This window comes from Amblyomma maculatum, chromosome 1 (genome assembly GCF_055883805.1).
Source record: "Amblyomma maculatum isolate TAMU_Amacu chromosome 1, ASM5588380v1, whole genome shotgun sequence".
NCBI classification, from domain to species: Eukaryota; Metazoa; Arthropoda; class Arachnida; order Ixodida; family Ixodidae; genus Amblyomma; species Amblyomma maculatum.
In genome coordinates this window covers 380,491,767-380,515,527 of record NC_139344.1, presented here as the reverse complement: position 1 = coordinate 380,515,527, position 23,761 = coordinate 380,491,767, and the positions used below count along the sequence as shown (strand labels likewise).

At 45.9% G+C, this 23,761-nt stretch overlaps 1 protein-coding gene and 1 long non-coding RNA gene across 2 annotated transcripts in view; one reads left to right on the top strand and one right to left on the bottom strand.

Moving 5' to 3' along the window:
• The window catches only part of LOC146208359 (uncharacterized), a 362,139-nt gene that overhangs the window by 102,446 nt on the left and 235,932 nt on the right, over positions 1-23,761 (top strand). The gene's annotated exons all lie outside the window — the stretch shown is intronic.
• On the bottom strand, positions 9,608-22,217 carry LOC146208361 (uncharacterized). The gene is made up of 5 exons (XM_084587261.1): positions 22,203-22,217; positions 20,591-20,801; positions 16,231-16,451; positions 10,768-11,005; positions 9,608-10,023 (listed from the first exon to the last, which is right to left on the bottom strand). The coding sequence occupies exons 1-5, from the start codon at positions 22,215-22,217 to the stop codon at positions 9,608-9,610; spliced, it is 1,101 nt and encodes a 366-aa protein (XP_084443387.1).

Below are 23,761 nucleotides of genomic sequence, written 5' to 3'. Positions count from 1 at the left end.
TGGGTGTTTAGATCGGAATGAGCTAAGAAAAGTGAGGGTGAGTCTGTACGCCGGTATTCGGTGTGAATAACCCTTGCTGCTTTTCTTTGCACGCCTTCCATTTTAGCTATGTTAGTTGCTGTATAAGGAAACCAAAATGTGTTAGCGTATTCTAAAATTTGTCTGACAAGTGTTGTATAGGCCAAAAGCTTAATATTCATTGGGGTGTTCTTCAGGCGTCTTATTAGATAGAATACTTTCCGTAGTGCTGCAGTCGTAACATTCTTTATATGTGCCTCCCAATTAAGATTTGATGTCAGTGAGATTCCTAAGTATTTATGTTGATCTACATTTAAAAGTGGTGTACCATTAACGCTGTAGTTGAAATGGGAGGATTGCTTTTTTCTTGTAATCGTCATTGCTACTGATTTATTAACATTAATAGACATTTGCTAGAGGGAGTGCCACTCGGATACCGTGTTGAGGGATTCGGAAAGAATGAGATGGCCTCTATGGCTTTTAATGTCTTTGTATATTACGCAATCATCCGCGAAGAGTTTAATTTTTCACCCTATATTATTCGTTATGTCATTAACATAGATCAAGAATAGTAGTGGGCCAAGAACTGAGCCTTGTAGCACTCCAGATGTGACAGAGAAGCTATCAGATGGCGTATGGTCGACTATAACGAACTGTGAATGTGTTAAAAATTTTGTTATCCAAGCATAAACTTCTTCTTTTCCAATAATGTTCTCTAATTTTGCAGTTAACTTTTGATGACTCACGCAGTGAAAAGCTTTGGATAAATCAAGTCGAATTATATCGACTTGAGAACGGTTGTTAATGAAAATAGTAAAGTAATGAACTTCTTCGGTTAGTTGTTTGGTGGTTGATAACCCAGCTCAAAAACCATGTTGGGGAGGAGATAGTATATTTTCGCGTTCTAGAAGCGTAGTTATGTGTTTAAAAATGATATGCTCTAGTATTTTACGTGAAGTGCTTGTCAGTGATATAGGTCTGAAGTTAGCAACATTTATTTCATCTCCAGTATTGTGTATCGGTATTATTTTGGCCATTTTTCAGTCATGCGGCACATTACCATTTGTCAGCGACTTACGAAAAATCTGTCCCAGATATTTGCTACACCACTCAGCGTATTTTTTAAGGAATTCGTTTGGAATTATATTAGGGCGATTGGAGTTTGGGGGGTTAATGTTGAGTAGAGGATTAAGGATTCCGACGTCCAATATTATTAATGGATCAAGTACTGACGTACAAGTTGGTGGGAGAGGCGGAAGTGTACCGTTGTCTTTCGTGAAGACTGACTGCTGACTGTGCTAGAAAACTGAGATAAGAGAGCTTGAAACTGACTATTCTATGACGTTTTTTGAGGAAATGTATCTCCCAGGGTTTTATTATTTGCAATATTTATTGGTGATCTGTCATTATTAGGCTTGCATTATTATTTTAGAACCTCCTATTCGGTAGATATCAGACCTTCTTTGTGTATTAAAGTTTAAACGGCTTGTTATCCACCACTTCTTAAGCTTGACAAGAAGTTCGTGTCATTGTAGAGTATATGACCATGTCGGAATCCTCTTCGTCGTACGGGTCGGTGTCGCCGCACAATCTGGAGCAGATAAATATAAGCTCGCGTCATCGGCATACGGTATACAAAACATGTTTAGGTTTTCAACGGAATTTTATGAGATCATTAAAAAAACTGTTAAAACGAAGTGAGCCAAGAGAGCTGCCCTGAGGAACACCTTCAACTATGGATTTTAACTCAGACTAATATGACTTGATTTGGACGAACTGCCATCGAAAGCCGAGATAGGATTTGGCACGTTGTGAAAAGTCTCCTCGGATTCGATACATTTCCACTTCAGAAACGTTAAGTATTGAATACAACAAAATGTTTAGAAAAGTTGACATATATAACTATTTTTTTTTTCAAATACGGATAAAATGAGCTCTTTCTTCTCAAGAAAACTGATTTTGTTGATTGGTGTTTTCTAAACAAATATTCAACGTCTCAAATTAGTTTGTGAAGATCAATGGACGAATATATATAGCTGAAATTATATGCTAGCCTTTTGTAAATATAGATAAGATGGAGATAGGCCGGTAATTTAATTTCGAGCACCCTTCTTAAAGGATGCGCCCTTCTCAATTTGCACATAGTTTAGGACACTCGTGAAACAAAGAATATATAATAATATAAAATATACCGCAGATCTTGCACTGGACCAACACGAAATACTTCAGCAGTTGAGTTCGAAATTTATATATAAAAACTGATGTAACTTGATCCTCTTTTAACAAGCAAAGAAAAGCGTACGAGTGGTTTTTATCGGACATAAAATTGTGCAAATCTTCAAGTATGTAATCGTCGGAAGAAACAAGCAAGTACTCAAATAAATAAGTTGTATGGGCGCAAACACACAATTCAGTGTCACAGACAGTTTCTCGTTTCTAGGTGAGGTTTCATGATGGGCTTAAAGGGCGTGTTTAATTTTCTTTTACCAGTAGAGCTTCATTTAGGCAACTCTGAAATTAGGAGTGAAAAGTACTAGATCTGCTTATATCAGCCTCCTTGCTTAACTTTTTGTTATACTTTAAATTGCTTTAGAATATCAGGATCTCTTGTTTAAAAATGCATGGTAGAGCACACTTTTATGGTTGATTTTACGACGCAGTGCTTGAATTATTCAGTGATTACGGATTACTTTACCAAGTTTAAATGTTTTTATTTAAAAATGTCACTCATAATTGTCTAGAATCTGGCCCAGCATTCTTTCCTAGAACGGGTTGCCAGTGGGTACCTTATCTGCTGATAATGTCCAATGCACAAATGTATCGTCGCTATGTCACGCGCTGTCCTGAACCCCATAATAATACGTTCAATGCATTGTTGTTTATTGCCATGTACTGAGATCGTGTCCTAAAGTTGGATTGCCTCTTAGTTCTTTTGTATCAACACGTTTTATTTCACAAATTGTTTCTGTTTTGCAATGTAATTTGCTGCTGGCTGAATGATCGTTTGTTTGCCTTCATGAAGGTTAGTTGCTTTTTCATGTATTTAATCATTAGTTTCTCTGATCCTATGTGTGCTTTGCACTCCTACTCCTGCCTCAAGCTTGATATTCAGGCTCTCAGTATATTTGTAAATTAAATAAATAAAATAAACTTTTCTTGCCCTCCTTTGGCATTTGTTATTTCCGTTGCCCTTTTGAAATGAGGCTTCTATACTTTATTCCTGACGCTGTCAAAATTTTATGCAGTGATATGATTAAAGAAAATGGGCGATCGAATTTTGTGTCGTTAATCATTATGTTTATCATTAAAAGATTACCAAAGATGGTCGCTAAGACCAGCAGTGATGTTAAATTTGTCGAAATAAGTCAAGCATGTTTCAGCGTCTCTGTTAATACGAGCGGGTAAAATGATCGCGTTGTCATAACCATTCGAATGGCAAGCATTTTCATGTTTCTTTGTTGGTTGTAATTGCCATCTATGTTAAAGTGTCCTGCTGATGTGACAGAGTCCCTATTTTCAAAGATAAAATCGGTGAACCACCCTCAAAATGAGAACGACTTTGTGACGTTTTCATCTTGGGGCCGATAACAAACAAAGAACACATCCTTATTTGCATGAGGTGACGATATTTAAGTCATCCAACTGTATACAAAAAGGAACGAAGCAGTTCACTACTTGCACTCTGCTTTTTCAGCAGCATGACTTCACCGTCGCCGCGATTTATTCCATTCAAGCGAACGGATTGATGAGATAAAACCTGAAAATTATCTTGAACATCTTTAACGCCAAGATTCTGTTGATATGACAAAATCAATCAAACAAACAAACAAAATAACTGGAGAAGGAACTAGAAGAATGAAGCACGACTGGAGAATGTAGTTCTGCTTGTTGTTGTTGTGGCTGTAGGAAGAAGGAAAAGAAAATGCACGGGCCTGCTACTGGCTCTGTAGCTGAGCCACCTCCGCTGCCTCGTGCAGACAGAAGCGAAAATAGACTAGAAAGAAAACAGAAGAGGGTGAGAAAGACGCGTGCCGCAACAACGGCCGTCGTCCACCACCACAGAAGCGGTAGCGGGTGCAATGACGGCCTACAACAGATAAAAATTCAGTGACAGGCCAGCCCCCGCCGCAAGCGGCGGTGATCTACCTATCCCAGTAGTTCTGCTTCGTTGCTGCAAAGTGAGCGGACGTTTAATGAATGCATTTTAGTGAATTTTGGTGGTATCTCGCTGCAGTTGCTTTTACACTCATCGGTATATGTTAGTCTACGGATCAAACTCTTTTTAGAGATGACTTTTTATTCAAACGCCTTTACAGTGCCCGTGTGACAGGGATGTAAGGCAGCTGTTAAATAATATTGATAGCATGAAGGGAATGCGGTCAAGCCAGGTGTAATCACATGTACTCTCCTGAACTCGCACACAATGGCGCAAAAGATGGTCCAGTATGGTTGGCAGCGGGCGGCTGCAGAGAAAACGTGTGCCAGACCAGAAAGGAATAACTCGTTTTAAAAGAGAGGCAGGATATCTCGTTTCTACTTCCTGTTACCTTTTCTTTCGGGGTAGAAGATATATTAATTTCCCGGAATTCCTTTCCGAGCCTCGATCTTCGCCAGCGATCGCCACTTATCTTTGTGTGTCGTATTTGCGAAGCCGATCCGACCGATGACATTTCCAATATCCTCGAGTGCAACCAATTGCCGTTGTGCGGTCGCACAGGTCACGACAGTGTTTGTCTATCTTGCGCACAGACGCGCAGCCTGGTCATCCGCACTGAGGCGTCCTCAAACGCAGACGTCACGGGTCAGCCGGCTTTCTTTTACGCCACGTGGGGCAACAGAGGCAGCGGTGTGTCGGAGCGACGAACGGTGCCACATCACAGCGTGTGATGGTCCATTCACGATGCGTTGCCTTTCATCCATCGTCGTGGCCTGTGGAACAGAGCATATAGACACTGCAGTGCACGGCCGATGTGAGAGGTTTGGAAGAATGGAGGCCACCCTGCTGCTCATTTCTGAGCGTCTCGCATTCGCGGCTGCTGACCAGATGTCTGTTTTCATTTTTTATATGTTTATTGCTAAAAACTTCCGTTGTCGTCGTTGAGCTGTTGGCATTATTTAATCTCTGGAATAACTGACAGTACCTTGTGTGTGAGCAGCGCTCATGTCCTCCACCGTCAATTGAAGATGGAGGGAATGAGATTTGTTAAAAGCGAAGGAGTTCGATTTTTGTGCATTCTGAAAAAATTCATTTATTGTTCTAGTTTATTTCCTAGCCTCAACCAGGCGCTACAGTGGCTACGACGCTCGACTGTTGAAGGAGGCAAGATCTAATCCTGGCGGCGACCGATTTGTATGGTTTTCGTCTGTTATCGTAAACAGGTGAACCTATTATAAAAGCTTTTTAGGCACCTCGACGAACTTGGTTTCCTTAATTATTCTATTCTACTGACGTCTTAATTGCATCCGAAATTACAACCGACATTTTTTTTTTTTTTTTGCCACGATCGTTAGGCATACACTTTTCCTGCATAATTCATGCAATATGTCATGAGGGCCAAAAGGAGGCTCTTAGGTATTGTAATAACGCTGAACTTCTTGCGTTCCAGCTAGCTGTCGCCGCTCAAAAATAGATTGTTTACTTGCGGGAATGTGACATCACATGCTTGTGCATGATACACGCCTGGACGTGTGCAAACTTTCCCTTCCTTCTTCAATAAACGTCCTTCTTTAGTAAGCAGCAGCCAGCGATCAATTTGCATCTTCTAGACTGTTCCCACAGAACCGAATTTGTATTTTTATCAGATCAGATAACACACACACATACACACACACATACACACACACACACACACACACACACGCGCGCGCGCGCACACACACACACACACACACGCGCGCACGCACGCACACACACACACACACACACACACACACACAAATGTACATGCATACCACATTCATACACACACGCACGCGCGCACGACACTATGGAGGAGAAAAAAATGGTAATAGCCTAGCTCATCTATGACAGGATATACGTAGCGCAAGGTACAGCCTTTTTTAACAGTTTAGAGTCCAGGGACCTTCCTTTTAAACCGTATGTTATGACTTCTTAAACAATAGTGGACGTCCTAGCCATTGGAGGGGGTAGGACGAAAAGTCGTCTTGCTTTCAGCAAGTTTGGAAACTTGGGAATGCATTACGAGCCCCATAGTATTCCTGGGTAGTACACCTCCTGGGTTTCAAACGTTTTACAAAGGCTGTACTTTTCTCTGGCTGAGCTTTTTGCGGTCATTTATGTATAGCAATGACAGCGACGAAGACTACCCGATGCTCTCTGAAGTAGCATGCAGCGGTCTCAATTTTGTCTGGGCAGTATTTCGATTCGTCCGTGTGCTGTGCGAGGTCAGTGCACGTGAAAGATCCCCAGCTGGTCGAAATTACCTCGTAGCCCTCCACTACGGCTCTTCTTTTTCTCCACCCGCGGCACTCGACTACTGTTCCCAAGAGCGCGGGATCGAATCCCGGCCTCGGCGGCTGCCTTTCGATGGTGGCGAAAGGCAAAGTGCCCGTGTGCTGTGCGATCTCAGTGCACTTTAAAGAACCTCAGGTGGTCGAAATTTCCGGAGTCCTCCACTACGGTGTCTCTCATAGCCTGAGTCGCTTTGGGACGTTAAAACCCACAAACCAAACCAAACCAAACTTTCTCTCCCACCTTCTTCCCTTCCCTTAAAGCGCGGGTCAGGTGTCCATAGAGCAAGTGTGACAGATACTACGCCTTTCCTTTTCTGTGAACCAATTTACTATTAATTGCAGTTGCTAGGCAATAGTTTTGCCCCACCGGGGTGGTGCGGTGGTAAGACGCCCGACTACAGTGCCGGAAGTACCCGGGTTCGAACCCGACCTCGGCGGCTGCGTTTCGATGGCGGCGAAACGAAGAGGCGTCCGTGTGCTGTGCGATGTCAGCGCACGTTAAAGATCCCCAGGTGGTCGAAATTACTCCATATCCTCTTTCTCACTTTCCACTTTCACTTCCACCATCTCCCCTTACGCGCGGTTTAGGTCCACCGACATCAAGTGAGACAGTTACCGCGCTTTTCCCTTCCTCTAAATCAATCAATCAGGTGTCCATAGAGCAAGTGTGACAGATACTACGCCTTTCATTTCCTGTGAACCAATTTACTATTATTTACGGTTGCTAGGCAACAGCGCAAGGAGCGGTGCGACTATGGGGCGGCCACTATCACAGCGGAAATGCGTTATGTGACTCCCCTTATGGGGCTGGGACAGGTAGGTCGCCGCCGCTTGCGGCGGGGCTAGCCTGCCACCGAATTTTTATCTATTGTAGGCCGTCATTGCACCCGCCACCGCTTCGGTGGTAGACGACGGCTGTTGTTGCGGCACCCGTCTTAATTTCCCTGTTCCTTTTCTTTCTTCTCTATTTTCTCTTCTGTCTACACCAGGCAGCGGAGGTGGCTCAGCTACAGAGCCAGTAGCTGGCCCGTGCTTTTCGTTTCCTTCTTCCTACAGCCACAACAACAACAACAACAACAACAAGAACAAAATGCGTTGCGACTGTAGGAAGTTAGAAAAGAAAATGCACGAGCCTACCACTGGCTCTGTCACCTCTGTTAGCCTGCCACCATTTTTGTCTGTAGTAATTCGTTTCGATGGTGGGCTCTTGCGACACGCGTCTTCCTCTCGCTCTTCTATTTCTTTCTTCTTTATTTTCTCTTCTGTCTGCACGAGGCAGCGGAAGTGGTTCAGCTACAGAACCAGTAGCAGGCCCGTGCATTTTTTTCCCTTTTTCCTTCAGTCGCAACAACAACAAACAAAGAAAGAGGGAATTGTCCCCTATGTAATCGCACCTTTTGCGCTGATACTGTCATCGTTGCGAGGGGCATGCGCCCACCTGCGCAACAAAACGGAAACTATTTTGCTCACCACTAGAGACCGTGCAGATGCCTGCTTCGTGGGACGTGAAGACGCGTCCACTAATACATGTCGACACGAAAACATTAGGGGCAGACTTAGAAAGCGAAGAAAAAAGATGGGACCGGCCTCTTGAGCACTTGAGTTGCGAGTCCTGGCCTGATGATGTCTTGCTCTCTCCTGAGATTTTTGTTTTCCCCGACAATGACAAAGCCTTTCCATGGCAATCGGAGGAAGGACAAGTGGAGTGTCGTTGTGACTAACTGCATTGTAATTGTCGTTCCAACTGTCATCATCATCACCAACACTATCGCTACTATCATCATTAACAACTAAATGTATCGTCATTGTCATCGCTACTACCATCATTATCACTAACTGCATCGCCATTGTCATCGCTCCTATCCTCCTCACTCTTGACAAAGAGAACTACGATTCATTTCCCATGTGTCCGGCGTGGGGTAGTGGTCTGCGCGTTCGGTTGGGGATCAAAGAGATAGTGGTTCGATTTTTCGATTCCCTGTGGAGAGATTTTCGTGCGAACATTTATCCCGAACACTTCCTGTGGAAATTGTTTTTCTTTTTTTTTTTTTTGCAGCCCACGAGTCAAGAAAGTCTTTCGCCTTAATAGCATTGACTACCGTGTCCTCAAAACAACGTGGTTTCTACTGGCTGTCGCATAATTTTCACACCGCGGAAGAGTCCATTTGATCGTGTGAATTTGTCAAAGAGATGAAACGGACCAGCGAATGCGGTTTTCTTTTTACAATATGTACAGGGTATTTTATTAACAGTAGCGCTGAGCAATGCGCCGTACACTCACGTGGGAGCAATGGGCGCGCTAGGTCAACAATATATTACACGTTTCCCGGAAGGCGTGGCACCGGTGCCGTTCTCTGCGTGATCGATGATGTGTGGACGTTCTTGGGCTGAGTGGATGGCATGTGCTCTCGGAGCAAGGGCCTGATCGCTTCGCGGGTGGCAGCTTTTCAATGTTCACTGCGGTAGTGCTTTGCTTGGTTGGATCACAGTTCGTCTAGGAAACCTGCGACACAGTTTATTGCGCTTGAGTTAACTTGTCTATGAAAGATCAGCACCTACCACTCCAGCGACACAGTTCGATTCATGTGCACTTCAGTTAACTGGCCTATGAAAGATCAACAAAACCTTATTTGGCTCACTGTTCGTTTTTATTTACCTCAGTCATGGTAGGCAGAACACGTGTATGGGTTCTATCGCACCTAATAGGTTTATAGGACTTCCTTTTTTCTCACTCATTCATAAGGAAAAGAAAGGAGAAAAGTTCAAGGCTGCGTCACGACACTTCCGTGCTGACTTCTCGCCGATAACTGGTCTTTGGTGTGGCCAAGTGTACTCTGTCCAATTGCAATACACAGCCCCACTGTTATCGTATGCCACAGTATTTTACAAAATACTGTAACCTTCCGTTTTCGTACATAGTTATTCTTCAGTGCAGGCATTTTTATCAGAAAAAATGCCGGAACATTCGCTACGCGTTTACTCGCTTGCTGGACAACATGGAAAATAGCGTAAAATAACTAGCAGCTTTACAAATGTATAATCCTGCATTGGTAATCAAAATATCGTTTAGAATAATGGCGCCTATAGAGAAGTACTTTGTGATTTACTCACCCGCTCACTGCCATCCGCCACCGTGTCCGCCGTGGCCTCCACCGCCCCCGTAGCCCCCACCAGCACCACCTCCATATCCGCCGCCGCCGCCACCGCCTCCTCCGGCGACTTTGACTACCTCGACGTTGTGCACCTCGACACCTCCGCCGCCGCCGCCGCCACCGCCATGTCCTCCGCCGAAGCCTCCGCCGCCGCCCCCATAACCGCCGCCGCCGCCTCCGTAACCGCCGCCGCCGACGGGCGCTGCATGTGTCTTGGTCTCTTCGTGTACGGGAAGCTGTTGCAGGTTTGCACCGCCGCCGCCTCCACCGCCTCCGCCACCTCCGTGGCCACCACCAAGACCACCTCCAAGACCACCTCCGAAGCCGCCGCCGTGTCCACCACCGCCGAAGCCGCCGCCTAGTCCGCCGCCGAAACCGCCTGAAAGGGTTTAGGTGCAAAGGCTATGTCAGACAACAACCTTGTTAGATCCTTTACCAAATCTGAACCCCTGTGTAATCGTTATACTCAAAGCAAAATTTGTGGTTAAAAATGTCATGACGTCAAGCGAGGTCGAAGAAAATTGGCGCTGCTCGTTGAGCGGAGCGGTGACGTACAGCCTTTGTCAAAAGTGCAGAGCCCAGGTGGTCTGCTTCTGAACCACTCGTGCGACTTGTAATACATTTCCAGTGTTTCGAATCACTTGATGGGGAGATTTCTTGTCTTAGCCCCCCTCCCCGAGTCCTAAATTGAAAGGATATCTACTGATGATAAATCAGTTTTATACTAGACGGCTCAAAAGCAGACCCCCTGTGCTCTACACTTTTGACTAAGGCCGTACCTGTAAAAACTGTGGCGCCTACCTCTGTATCATGTGGTTTTACTGCACGTGGGTATATACCGTTGATTACGAAATCAAACCATGGTTCTCAAACCATTATAGGAAGCGCTAACCCAGTCTTTTGCTACCACGGGGACAAACGTTTAACAGGGCATAAGTAGTCGTTCATCACTAAATTACAGCAGTGATACGCATGGCTTAGCGGTATGAATGGTCGTTTGTTCCTTTGCAACAACTCGCTCTATTATTCACTACCGAAACAAGATGTACCGCTGTGCAACAGCGTAACTTCGGCACATTCTTCTTCGAATGCAATAATTATCCGAATTAGTTATGCCACTAACCTCCGTAACCACCGCCGCCGCCACCTCCGCCTCCGGAGGACACAGCCTTGACTTCATAGACCTCGTGACCGCCGCCTCCTCCTCCTCCGCCGAGGCCGCCACCAAAGCCGCCTCCGAAACCACCACCTCCGCCGCCGCCGCCGCCGCCCTGGACTTGAGCTTGGCCTTCCATGGCGACGACGTAGCCAACGGGGCCGACGCGAGGACGGATTGGCTTGCTAGGGAACTGGTTGGGAATCTGAGCGTGCAGAATAGAGGGCGCAAACACAAGGTCTATGAATACAGTTGAAGCGGCAACAAAAATGAACTTCACTTGGGAGATGGGGGAGGGGGGATGAGCAGAACTAGGAAATACAAATAGGTCGCCTTCATGATTGTCAATACACTCTCCGAGTCCTGTAGCAGTGATTGTGCATTACGCTCTTGTACTTACGTTATCCCGGGCGCTTAGCAGCTTTCTGCGATTTTTAGTCCTAGTGCTTGCATTCAGATGTCACCCTGAGGAATAGCCTACGCTGCCTCACCTGTAGATTGTATTTTCACGATTGTACGAGGTTAAAAATCAGGTACTGCAAATCATCTGTACATATGCCTAACTCTGTTTCGTGTATATGACAGAAGGCACATTCCTTACTCCAAACTGCGAAAAAAAAAAAAAGCGTCAAGTAAAGAGCTACACTTTAGTAACAATTCATCTATGCGGACATCATATCATCTGTGAACTGTAAGATGAAACAATGTCAGAAATCACCAGATTGGCCACTCAGTGACAGAATTTGATATTACCACCAAATATGAAAATATATCGGTGTCGAAGCAAATACTTTGGTTCAAAAAGATCAGACTTGATAGCAGTATCAAACGTTAGCAGCCTGGACAGTTAATACAGAAATCAGCTTGGGATTTGAAATTAAATTTTAGAAATAAAAATTCCAGCTCAAAATGTGCGTAGATATTGCGAATGAACGTAGTCCCGCGCCGTGTCTTGGGTTTCTATTGATTTCTATCGACATAATGTTTCGTTTCCAGCCCTATTTTTGTTGCATTTACGTTATATTCTTTAATCAGAGCCAACCGTCGGTTGCACGGCGCCTTCTTTTAGAGCACTTCAGCAGATCACGTTTCTCTTTCCGAACGAAAGTGCTCGATACGCAAGCCCTGTACTCGCATCGTATAGCACCGCGGCAGCCAACCTGCTTTATCAGCCGTCCACGTGAAGCGGCTGGTGTCAACCGTGAGGTCAGTGCTCGAAACGAGGGCGCCCCGCGTGAACGGACGTCTTCGGCGGCGCGTGTCCGACACGAAAGCTGGCCGTGCGCCGCCACATACGCCGTTGGGAAGAACGACGCATCGGCGAGCGTCGAGAGCGATTATCCTCGTCGTTACGCGGAAGTTATTACGAAGCACCTGACTGGCTGCTATATTTCCCACGGCCGGATGTCGCCCCACTCTGTATCGCAGCGTCTAACAGGGAAGATCCAAAAGAACACACGAACGGTACACACGCTCCACGGGGGCGTTCGCTGTGTGCTTTTTTTTTTTTCTAAAGCTTTTTGCTTTTTCCAAGACTCGATCGAACAGTCCGCGCACGAAAATGATGCGGTTGTTGGTTTGTTTCGTGGTTCCTCAAAGTTCCCCCCCCCCCTCCCCCGCCTCTCTTTCTACCCCGCATCCCCGCACATACTCCTCTCCTTTTCTCTCCTCCGTCCCGTATACCAACATCTGTTTTGTGCGGTATGTTTTTTCGTTTCGTTTCATTTATGCTTTTTCTCGAAACGGGGCAGCTAGGATGTGCGGAATCGTGAGTAGTGTGTCATGTTTCCAACGACAACGAGAGAAGGAAGGAGGAAAGCTTCCGATCGTATCGCTTTCATCCCGCGCGTAGGTTTGTCAACAGAGGAAGTGGAGCGGCCAATGGAATTACTTTCGTTGAACGGATACGGTTTACCCACCAGACGCGGATACACGCATCATCGTGCGCACACTTTCTCATATTTATCGAGAGAGAGAGAAGGAGAAGGCCGCCATCACAACAAAATAGTGCAGAGTAGACGGAACATTAACGTGATATATGAGATAGCCTGTTTTAATTGGCTGAGCAGTGTGCTTCATGGTAGAATGAGGAGACACTTGGGGAACGCTAGACGTCCCCATCGGTCAACAACAGACTCGATGCTTTCGATAGTCTGTGGCCTACGAACATTATGATTTAAAGAAAGTTACTTTCTACCAACCTGGTTCGTGACTATTTTTCAGCAGTGTTGGGGGCATGAGTAGGAAAACATGGCTGAGTTTAGAATACTTGGATTTCAGTCAAGCTTCGGTGTTGTCGTGAGCGCTATAGGTACTTTTCATTACAAATCTTATCCGGTTTCTTCAGTGCAGATGTCTTCAGCAGAATACTCTTATTGCTTGCTCTAAATACAGAGCTAATTATATTGTTGTTCGAGCTGCATCAAATTGCTGCCACCTACGTAATTATCTTCCACTCACATTTTCGTAATGGAAACCAAACCGTGATTGGGTAATTTTGTCGTTACATATTTTCTTCTTTTCTGCCAAAAATGGCACGCATTCACCCTCTGAGCTTCTTAACACACCAAAGCAGAAAGGTTGGTACATTTCCACTCCTTGCAGCGTTGTTTGCCCTGGCTGTAATTGCAGGCGCGAACATGAGCACATTGAGCTCCAAGCAGCTTCCATTGTCGTGCTTTTCTGTACGTAGCTGATAAGTCAATATTCGTTAATTTTTTTCCGCACAATGCCTCTGATACTGAATATTCAAAGCTCAGGTGTCGCTTGTTTTCGTCTACACATCATTATGGCGGGCATAAAGTATTCACGATCTAGAGTTCCCTTTTCATCCTATTGCTTCGTTAGAACAGTTTTACTGGAGAATAAACTAAATTTGTTGGATATCTTTCTCAAGGCCCCCCGCACGCGTGGGGTCTTGAGGATACGATAGGTATTTATGGTTCTGTTGTGTTAGCTGTGTCGTTAGGAGCATTCAGCTCACCGACGCTGTCAATCAGTGTCATGATAGTTAGCTGGTGGGCAACCAAGGCAGCTACTTCATATTGATGGCATCAGTAGCGGCATTGATTAAAAAGATGCATGGGGCAACAAATGTGTTAATGTGACTACTTATACTCCGGCTTTCAGTAGAGGGCATGACGAGGTATGTACGAGGTTTTAAACAGTGAGCATTATCGCGTAATTCACAAATATAGGCCCTCTCAGGCAGTAAAGTAATATAAGTACTGAATTACTTGCCTTGATTACTCGGACACTCTTTTTAAGTAACTGATATGTTTACTAACTGAGGCACTGAGCAAGCCTTTTTTCTTATGGGATTTCGTTTGTGCTGTGTTGCTAAACGTGTTGGCAGTTTGCTCATTGTCTCGTCAAACGAGGCGCAATTCTTTAGTAATGACTAATTTTTCTGCTTTCCTGCTTTATGCTATGATAGTTTTGATAGTACCATATTAAAGCTTTCTTGTCAGGTAATGCTCTCTCTTAGAACAATTTAAGTATTAAAATGCCAGTTGATGAATTCATAAGTTTAATAAAATCTCCAATAGAATGAAACAATTAATCACACATGCTGTAAGCAAAATATTTACCATTACTGCATTCTGTTGTAAGATAGACTATATAGTGTCTTCTCGGAAATTTAGGAACAAAATTTGTCATCAAAGCTCACTTGAGCACAAGGCAAACATTATAAAATGTGCATATACGCCTGGCTGATGTGCGAAAAGCATATCCCCCCAGGGCTCCTCTTTCTCTCTTTACACTTTCACTCCTACCTTCCCCCGTTTTCTTACGGCGCGGTTCAAGTGTCCACAGAAACAAGTGTGACAGATACTGCGCATTTCCCTTCCTGTGAACCAATCATTATATTGATTTATTTATAGGAAGGGAAAGGCGCGGTAACTGTCTCACTTGTTTTCTGTGGACACCGCAACCGCGCCGTAAGGGAAGGGAGGAAGGTGGGAGTTAGGAAAGTGAGAAGGAGCCGTAGTGGAGGGCTACGGAGTAATTTTGACCACCTGGGGTTCTTTAACGTGCGCTGACATCGCACAGCACACGGACGCCTCTTCGTTTCGCCTCCATCGAAACGCAGCCGCCGAGGTCGGGTTCGAACCCGGGTACTCCGGCACAGTAGTCGGGCGTCTTACCACTGCACCACCCCGGCGGGGCAATCATTATATTAAAATTCCTTAGAACGCTATGTAAGGCAGCAAATTTCTGTGAATGGGGCTAGGACGGGTAGGTCCCCGCCGCTTGCAGCGGGGGCTAGCCTGTCACCGAATTTTTATCTATTGTAGGCCGTCATCGCACCCGCCACCGGTTCGGTGGTGGACGATGGCTGTTGTTGTGGCGCGCGTCTTTCTTTCCCTCTTCCTTTTCTTTCTTCTCTATTTTCTCTTCTGTCGGCACGAGGCAGCGGAGGTGGCTTAGCTACAGAGCCAGTAGCAGGCCCGTGCATTTTCTTTTCCTTCTTCCTACAGCTACAACAACAACAATGCAAGACTTGTTTCTTTTTTTGTTATTGTTGTTAGAATATCCTAAAAGCACACTGTGTACTTACATGTTTTCAAATGGAAACTTGCTGGCAAGCATTTGATTAATTTAAGTTTCAAAGCAGGGAATGGTGCTGATATGCCTTCCAGTACTGGCATGCTTTTATTTTTCAGTATCCCCAGAACGATTCTTTAGGCATGCGCTAATCGAAATATATATCTAGCTATTTTTGTTACAAGGTAGCTTTCGGTATTCTACACGGCTTTTGACTGCTAATCTTTGTGCCTATTATGGTGCTCCTATCTGAGGAGGAACGCATGCAGATACTGAATCGTAACTTACCTCTGCAATACCTACTCTCAAGTTGGGCTTCTGGATCATAAACTAGATATGAAAAACTTTTAAAAAAGTTCGCTAACGCCAAATTACCGTCAGTAGCGACAATACGGTAGCATAAGTACCACAATGCGAGGTGCCAGGCGCGACCACATAAAGCATGCATTACCACCCACTCAGTGCATGACTCCACATGTACTGTATAAACACCAAACACATCTTTTAGGCTGATTAGAAACTGTCATATCCGCGGTGCATCCACCTGTTTTCTTCATTGCAAGATAAGAGGCTCTGCCGACCCTGGCAGGTGATAGGTCGCAGTTGGCTCTTCCGTGCACCTACCTTGGCAGGGGTCAAGCGTGGGATGCAACCTCGAGTTTTTTGCCCAAATGAGGCTATTAAGCTAACGTATAAAAATATTCACGCACAACATATACAGGGGCTCACAGGTTCTGTATCGTACCTCATGGCGATATCTATACCATTTCGAGCTCTCAAAGCCTTCAGCAGCGGTCACAATGGACATGGTAGAAAACTAAGGGATTGCGACACTGGTTGTTGTACACATTAGTTGAATCGTGGTAACAGCCTTCTCCTTACCTGGACGTGCTGGAAGTCGATGGGCACCGAGCTGGTGTCGACGTGGGCGGTGAAGCGCCGAAGCGTGGTGACCAGTCGACCACCGCCGCCGCCACCGCCTCCTCCGCCACCGCCACCCTTGATGACTATGACGTTGGCGGTATCTCCGCCGCCTCCGCCGCCTACGGCTCCACCACCGCCGCCGCCTCCTCCACTAACCACTGCAGAGGGAACTTCAATGGCTGCAGGAAAAGGTCACGTCGTTCTTTGAAATGTTTTCGAAACGCATGTAAGATTAGTTCACATAGCGGTAAATTCTACTGAATAAAATCATTTTTAATTTATGGTTTTTGTTTATGGTTGCTAAAGCTTACCTTCCCTAATATTTTTTATATTTTTTTTTTTTGCGCCACGCCTAGGCAGGATACATTATTTTGGTAATAAAATTATTCAAAAAAGCCTACAAACAAACTCTGAACAAGCCGCATTTTTGAACAGTAAAATGGTTTTGAATACATCCTCCTCTATTTCATATGATTATACTATAACAATCAGTACACCGTAGATCAAGGTTCCTTGTAGCTTCTTGCTATAGGGACTTTGCAATATTAAAAAAAAATGGTGATGATTTGGTTATTAAAGAAGTGTTATGTATACTAGGTGCAAGCGTAAGACGAAATTTGCATAAAAAAAAAACATTTTGCTCTGCGTTAGAAGCTTAGGTTGCCCATCGATATTGTCATAACGGTATCGTAAAATAATTCGCAGTTGCATTGCAAATACAATTGATGCCCCAAGACGCTGAACTTTAGTTATAAAGCTCCATGTAACATTTGTGGATGTCCTTAGTTTCCGAAGGGTAAGCAAGGAAATTCTCTTTAGCTTCACGCAGCGCTGAGGAGGCATAACGAGCATCACAGCAGGGCCTAGAAGTAGGTTTTAATTCTACCGAACGATGAACACACTTTTTTTTTTTCAGGAATTCATTCTGTTAGCATTTTTAAGATGTATACCTCTTGCGCTTTTAAGAAGATGGTCTTCTTGGATGTTTATCAAGAGTATAGTGGGTAATATGAAAATATAATTTGATGTCCAGCGCTGGTATTAACATTTGAGTTTAGCTGAAATGAGAATCTTTTCTTCAATCTTCCCTTTTACAGTTCTCTTATAAGACGCAGAATTATTTTCTGTTAATTGTTTTTCAGGCGGAGTCTTTTGAAGCTGCTCATTACTTGCCGATTTTTGCACTCTTCTGCACTTACCGTAAACCAGTCCTTTGTTAATTCCAATGATTTGTTATCTCTCGTACAGGAACATTATGAAGTTTCTTTACTAGGTGATATAGGGCTAGCTGTATTCGCTGTTGCTTCGCGCGTCTTTCTTTTTTTTTTTTCTATTATCTCCTGTCAATCTGCCTTCTCGTCTTTCAGTTTCATGTTTGATGCATTTCCTCTCACATATTGAACTTTTTTACTACTGACTGGGAGCCGCCTCTTTACTATAGCCCATTTTTCTTCGGTAGCTTTTCTTGTGCATGTTTTTTATATCCACCTGAAACAGACTTTTCTATTAAATCTATCAATTTGCCAATGAGCGTATGAGTTTGCAACTATTTTCGCTTTTTCGTCTGATCTCCTTCTCTCAGACGCAATATGCTCCACTTGAGGACACTACAGACGCTTTTGCTCTTGAAAGCGTGCTCTGCCGCATAACTGAAAAGCAGAAGGTGAAGCTATCTTTTGTTTCGCATTTACAAAATGAAGTTTTTGCGTATTGGATTTTTGTAAATGTGCAACAAAAGAAAGAAAGAAAGAAAGAAACAAAACAAAAGAAGGTTTCGCGTATTGGAGTCTGTGTGCTGTGCAATGCTAGCGCACGTTAAAAATCCTTAGGTGGTCGAAATTAGACCGTAGCTCTCCACTAGGCCCCTCTTTCTCTCTTTCCACTTTCACTCCCACCTTCATCCCTTCTCTTACGGCGCGGTTGAGGCGTCCACAAGGCGAAACGAAGAGGCGTCGTGTGCTGTGCGATGTCAGCGCACGTTAATCCCCAGGTGGTCGAAATTACTCCGTAGCCCTCCACTACGGCTCCTCTTTCTCTCTTTCCACTTTCACTCCCATCTTCCTCCCTTCCCTTACGGCGCGGTTGCGGTGTCCACAGAAAAACAAGTGCGACAGTTACCGCGCCTTTCCCTTCCTATAAATAAATCAGTAAATCAGGCTTCCACAGAAAAGCCCTGCCGGGGTGGTGCAGTGGTAAGACGCCCGACTACTGTGCCGGAGTACCCGGGTTCGAACCCGACCTCGGCTGCTGCGTTTCGATGGAGGCGAAACGAAGAGGCGTCCGTGTGCTGTGCGATGTCAGCGCACGTTAAAAATCCCCAGGTGGTCGAAATTGCTCCGTAGCCCTCCACTACGGCTCCTCTTTCTCTCTTTCCACTTTCATTCCCACCTTCCTTCCTTCCCTTACGGCGCGGTTGAGGCGTCCACAGAAAACAAGTGAGAGTGTTACCGCGCCTTTCCATTCCTATAAATCAATCAATCAATCAGTCCACAGAAAACAAGTGAGACAGTTACCGCGCCTTTCCCTTCCTATAAATCATTCAAATCAATCAATCAGTCGCGTATTGGAAATAAAAAGAGAAAGAAAATGCGGCAAAGCCGCGCTATCACACGAGACAAACGTGCCATGTTTGTTTCTTATGGAGATGTATTCTAATTTGAGCGAAAGTATGATTAGACAATGCTTCCCCCCTATTCTGCCCGAAGAACACGTTATTTCCGCAGAGGGTTTTCAGACGGACTAATCGTTTGGTTTACTTGACAAGTTTCATAATTCTAGACACAAAATCTCGCATGCATTTTTTGTGTTAAACTGTGATTCAATTTTATGCGCACTGATGTAATGGCATCACTTGTCATTGCACGCCGCACTTCTAGCTTGACAATAAAGTTTTTGAGCTTACTTTGCGGCGCAAGGCACACAGAGAAGCCAGGAGCTCCGTGTCTGAGCTGTTTTAGACTCATTGCGTGCTTTCAAACCTCGATTGGATCCGATTTATGCTATATTTTGTATTTTCGAACCACGCTGGTGCAGTTGGAACCACCATACTCACCGCAGTTTTCAACTGCCCCTTGCTAAAAAGATGAAAGCTGTTAAGAAGGAATTAATGAGACGCAATTGAAGTTTCGCATCAGCACGGCGTTACAATGTCTGCACATCTCGTAAAAGACATTATTAGTATATTAGGAGCCGTAGCAAGGCGAAACATTCACAAGTGAGAACACGCATCTTAAAATCAGTCATTCATTGGTTGACTAATAGTTTATATACTCAAACTGGCGAAAAAAAAATCTCCAAAAACGCTCCCCTGTTGATTGGATAACAGCGCACTTGTCACTTGTCGAAAAAGCTATCTTACGTCGTTTGCGAGTGAACAGCAGAAGGCTTCCGCAATCCAGTTTTTCTCCTCCACCTTAATTGATTAAGTGCGCAGAATTATTGCTCCAGTCCCGGCCATTTGTGCGGCGAAGTCGAAGCTTTGGAACATGTGTGTGTTTTTTTTTATCAATTTATAAAAGTAAGTGTCTTATTCCTAGAAGGAAGAGAAGGAAGAATTCTTCTGCACTTCTGTCAGAGCTAGAAAGAGAGCACAAGGTGTTTGATGGATTCCTGTATTAAAGGTTGCAGAATAGGTAGAAACTTGCGAAATACTGCGAATTTTTTTGTTTCTTTACGAACGTGCCAATGAATTCAATTTTTGGGTCTCCCTAGGGCGAATGGATGACTCCGATTATCGAGTTGTGTAAAAATACCGTAAGATCGCAATATGATCATATTCCGCAAAACCGTGATCGACGGAATAGGAAATCAAATTTCCGAATGAATTTCTTAAAAGAGAGCGTCTCAACATCCGTCCCTTCGCCTAATGCCCCACGACCTCTGCTTCTAGCTGCAGCCTATACTTACCCATCCGTACCTCTAGCAGTTTTACCACCTTAGCCCTAAGGGAGGATCGGCACCTGGGCATAGTAATGTGCACCGCTATGTAGGGCCTCGCAACGTTCAATCCTCCCCTCGCGAACTGTCACGAACCGAATTAAGACACCGAACCATGAAAAACTCTATGTAGGCTCCACCTGACGAGGCGCATTTGGTGCTGAGAGTAGCTCAGCACGCCCATCTCGACCTTAGAAGTGCTTCATCACGTATCGCCTGCATGCAGATTGGCATATCACGGGAGGCGCTAGCTGGGGGCTACCTTTGATAACTATAGTAGCGGTCTTACCACACACACCGGAAGTCCATGGTTTTAAACGTCACCTTCAATTATGTGGCACTACAACTAATCAGGAAGACTAGACGCTTTTCTGACACTCACCTTGTACACTTACGGGAAGTCCACCTCCTCCGCCACCTCCGTGGCCGCCGCCGAATCCGCCGCCGCCGCCTCCGAATCCTCCTCCACCGCCTCCGTAGCCGCCGCCTCCGTGGCCACCACCTCCGAAGCCTCCGCCTCCTCCAAAGCCTCCACCACCTCCGCCTAGACCTCCGCCGAGGACCAGGCCCCAGCAGAGGGACAACGTCAAGGCCTGTAGATAGCAGAAAATCCAGAGCCACGCTAATGGCGAACTTGCGAGAAAAGCAGCCTTACGCAGAGAATGACTTCGATGACTTTTGCTAAGGTAGACGGTATGTCGTGGCCGCTTTGTGAGTGAATAGGGTAGGAGTAGTTCCTAGCCTGCATTTGAATTTTCGTGCATGCCTGACCTTAAACAATTATAGCAGCTGTGCCCTGAAGCCGTTATAGAAAACGACAGGCAGAGTGACTCGCGACCTAAAGCGTTCAGAAAGAACAGTTCTCATTTGGCAAAACATGCGAGACGTCAGCAAACTACCACGATATAAGCCTCTGATTTGGGCCGATGATGAATTGTGGCGGAAGCTTAAAATAAAATGAAGCTAGAAGTGGAGCGAATGCAGACGAAATATACAGAAATATGCATATTTGAGATCATATCTCCCGCAAAGGTGCTGCTGGCGCGTCCTCCTTAAAACTTGCATAGAACAGTCTTCTGCTGTTCGAATAATGCGCAGCTGATGCGCCCCCTCTTCTTCCAGACAGCACTGATATACCCTGTTGAATGTTGAATCAAAAAGCTCTCATTTAAGGAGCTTCTACATTCATGAGGGAACACAGCAACTGTCAATCTAATCATTATTAAGTTGGCTGAAATATTTCAACCTTACTAATATCAAATGGCCTGCTCCTGTAGGCTGCATTGAAAAACATATCTTAATTAATAATGGACAGTAGTAAATCGACCTCACGACATTATGAAATTCAAGTAGAGAAACGGCGAGAGCTGAGTAAAGCCATGGGACAGGCGATGTGACGAGCAGCTCTAAGCCGCCCTGTGAAAGCGTTTTTCCTTTAACCGGATCGCGTAACTACACCGCGAAGTCGTAAAATGCGGCACATTTCCTCGTTTTTCTGTTACATTGTAAACGCCCCTTTTCCTGCTGATGTTTATCCCGAGTAAAAGCGATCAATGCGAAATCTTCTTTGTTTTTCGCGCTGGGGATGAAAACAATGCGGTTCCTTGCAGAGTTTCTTATCGCCGGCGAAAGCAAACAAAATTCCTCCAGGATGCGAGAGGCAACGCTTGGTGCCCGCCCCAAACTAACGCTCCCGGCCCATCCACTGCGCTAGCGCTTCCTCGCATTGTCCCTAGTCCCGGCGGCTGGGATAAAAGCACGCTACGGGCAAGATGTACGAGCGTGCTTTGACCACAGTTGAATGCCGGCGCCTTCGCCGCGTCCGCCATAACGTGGTGCACTGCACGGTCCATCGCCTCTTCCTTCCTTCTTGCTTCCTTCCTTCCTTCCCGCCTTTCTCGCGTCCGGTAGCCTCCGCCCCGTTCCGTCGCCGATCGTCGTCGCCGCCGCCGCCGCGGTTCGTCTCCGTACAGGAAGCGGTCACTTCCTCTTACCTTTGTGATCGCCATGTGACTTGAGATCTCTCTGCGCACTGCCGTTGGGCTCGCGGGCCTCGGTAAGCACTGATGCCGTGTCTCGGGTGGCAGGCGGCTTTTTATAAGGACTACACTCTCACTCGTGGCGTCGCGTTGCCCAACGCAGCGTGTTGGTCGGCCCGAGAGGGGAGAGAGGTCGACGTCGCAGTCGTTGGTGGGGAGGAAGGAACCAGAGCTTGTCCGCCGCCGCTTCACGTAGCCCTCAAAAAGCAAAGAGAGGAGGATGCGGACGCCATGAGTGAACAAGAAAGCAAGGAAGAAATAGGAGGAGGAGGGGCACGCGGCTGCTTTCACACCGGGAAGAAGACGACCGAGCCCGCCGGACCCACATTTTCACTCTCGTTCAGTCCGCTCTTCTTCTTGCCACTTCAGGTCCGGCGGGCCGGGCGAGGCGCGAGGGGCACTGGCGTCGTCGACCCGCGCAGAGAGATCAAGCAGAACAGGAGGTTGCAGCCGCGCTTTTTCCTCTCCCGACGGGCTCGCACGGGCAAAACAGAAAGTCCTCGTGATGAAAGTGCGCGAGTAGAGAGAGGGTATAGAAAGGTGAAGGGGGAGAAGAGGAGAGTGCCGGTGATAGTTGGGTGGAAGCGCAGGTTTCCGGATCATCATGAGGCCCTGCGACGCGCGTCTGCCGGCCGAAGCAGTTGCTATAAGCGTTTGCAGTTGCATCGTAATGCAGTAGTAGGCGCGCGGGACGATGGAGTGAGCGGTTGCGTGCACCGCGACTGGTGCGACGCAACAAGAGAAACGCCGTCAACTGGTAGTTCGCCGATCACGACACTGCGCTCTTGTTCCATTCAGTTCAAACATTTTCGGCCCATTCCGAGCGGAGGACGGGATGCCTGACATTTGAGATTGTCTTCAAGACTGCCGCCGACGGACGCTTGAGCTTGTCTCACGCTGTGGTGATCACCCGTAAACTATTTTTACCGCCAAAGGAAACTCGCAACGGTTCTGTATGCGTGTTCCGCTTGCACCGTCCTGACCCATTCGAGTGGCGATAGTTTGGACCGACGCGTGCAAGTGCCGTTCCAGGATGTAGAGCCTCGTTTGCGCTTGAAAGAAACGCAAATCGTTACTCCTGATCGGAATCTAAATAAAAACGAGGTCTGTCTTCGCAGTTTCGAGTGTTACGCAGGAAGCTAAGTCCGGACAAGTTTAAATAGCGCAGAGCCTGCGTTTTTAGCACTCTCAAATTGAGTAACGAACATGCTCATGAGGCGCTGAAAGTGCGCGATGAACGATAACCTCTCTTCGCCAAGACAGCCAGAAAAAGTTCGACGACCCTATTTTTGCATTGCGTGCATATTCATAACGCTGATTTGAAAGACCTCGTCGTGCACCTGTCATGTTCACTCGCTAGTAAAAGCGGGCTTGAACGGTCGCGCAGAGTGCAGGCAGTATTCGCAAAACAATAGAGTACTGCTCAGGTGACAAAAAACATATACCTTGATTTGATTTGTGATTTGTGGTGTTTAACGTCCGGAAGCGACTCAGGCTACGAGAGACGCCGTAGT

Bases quoted from the DNA above. Each gene is read 5' to 3' on its own strand.
- LOC146208361 (XM_084587261.1), bottom strand. The intron at 16,452-20,590 runs GTGAGTGTCAGA...CTTTTCCTGCAG, and splicing joins ACTTCCCGTAAGTGTACAAG to CCATTGAAGTTCCCTCTGCA. The intron at 10,024-10,767 runs GTTAGTGGCATA...AAACCCTTTCAG, and splicing joins CGGCGGCGGTGGTTACGGAG to GCGGTTTCGGCGGCGGACTA.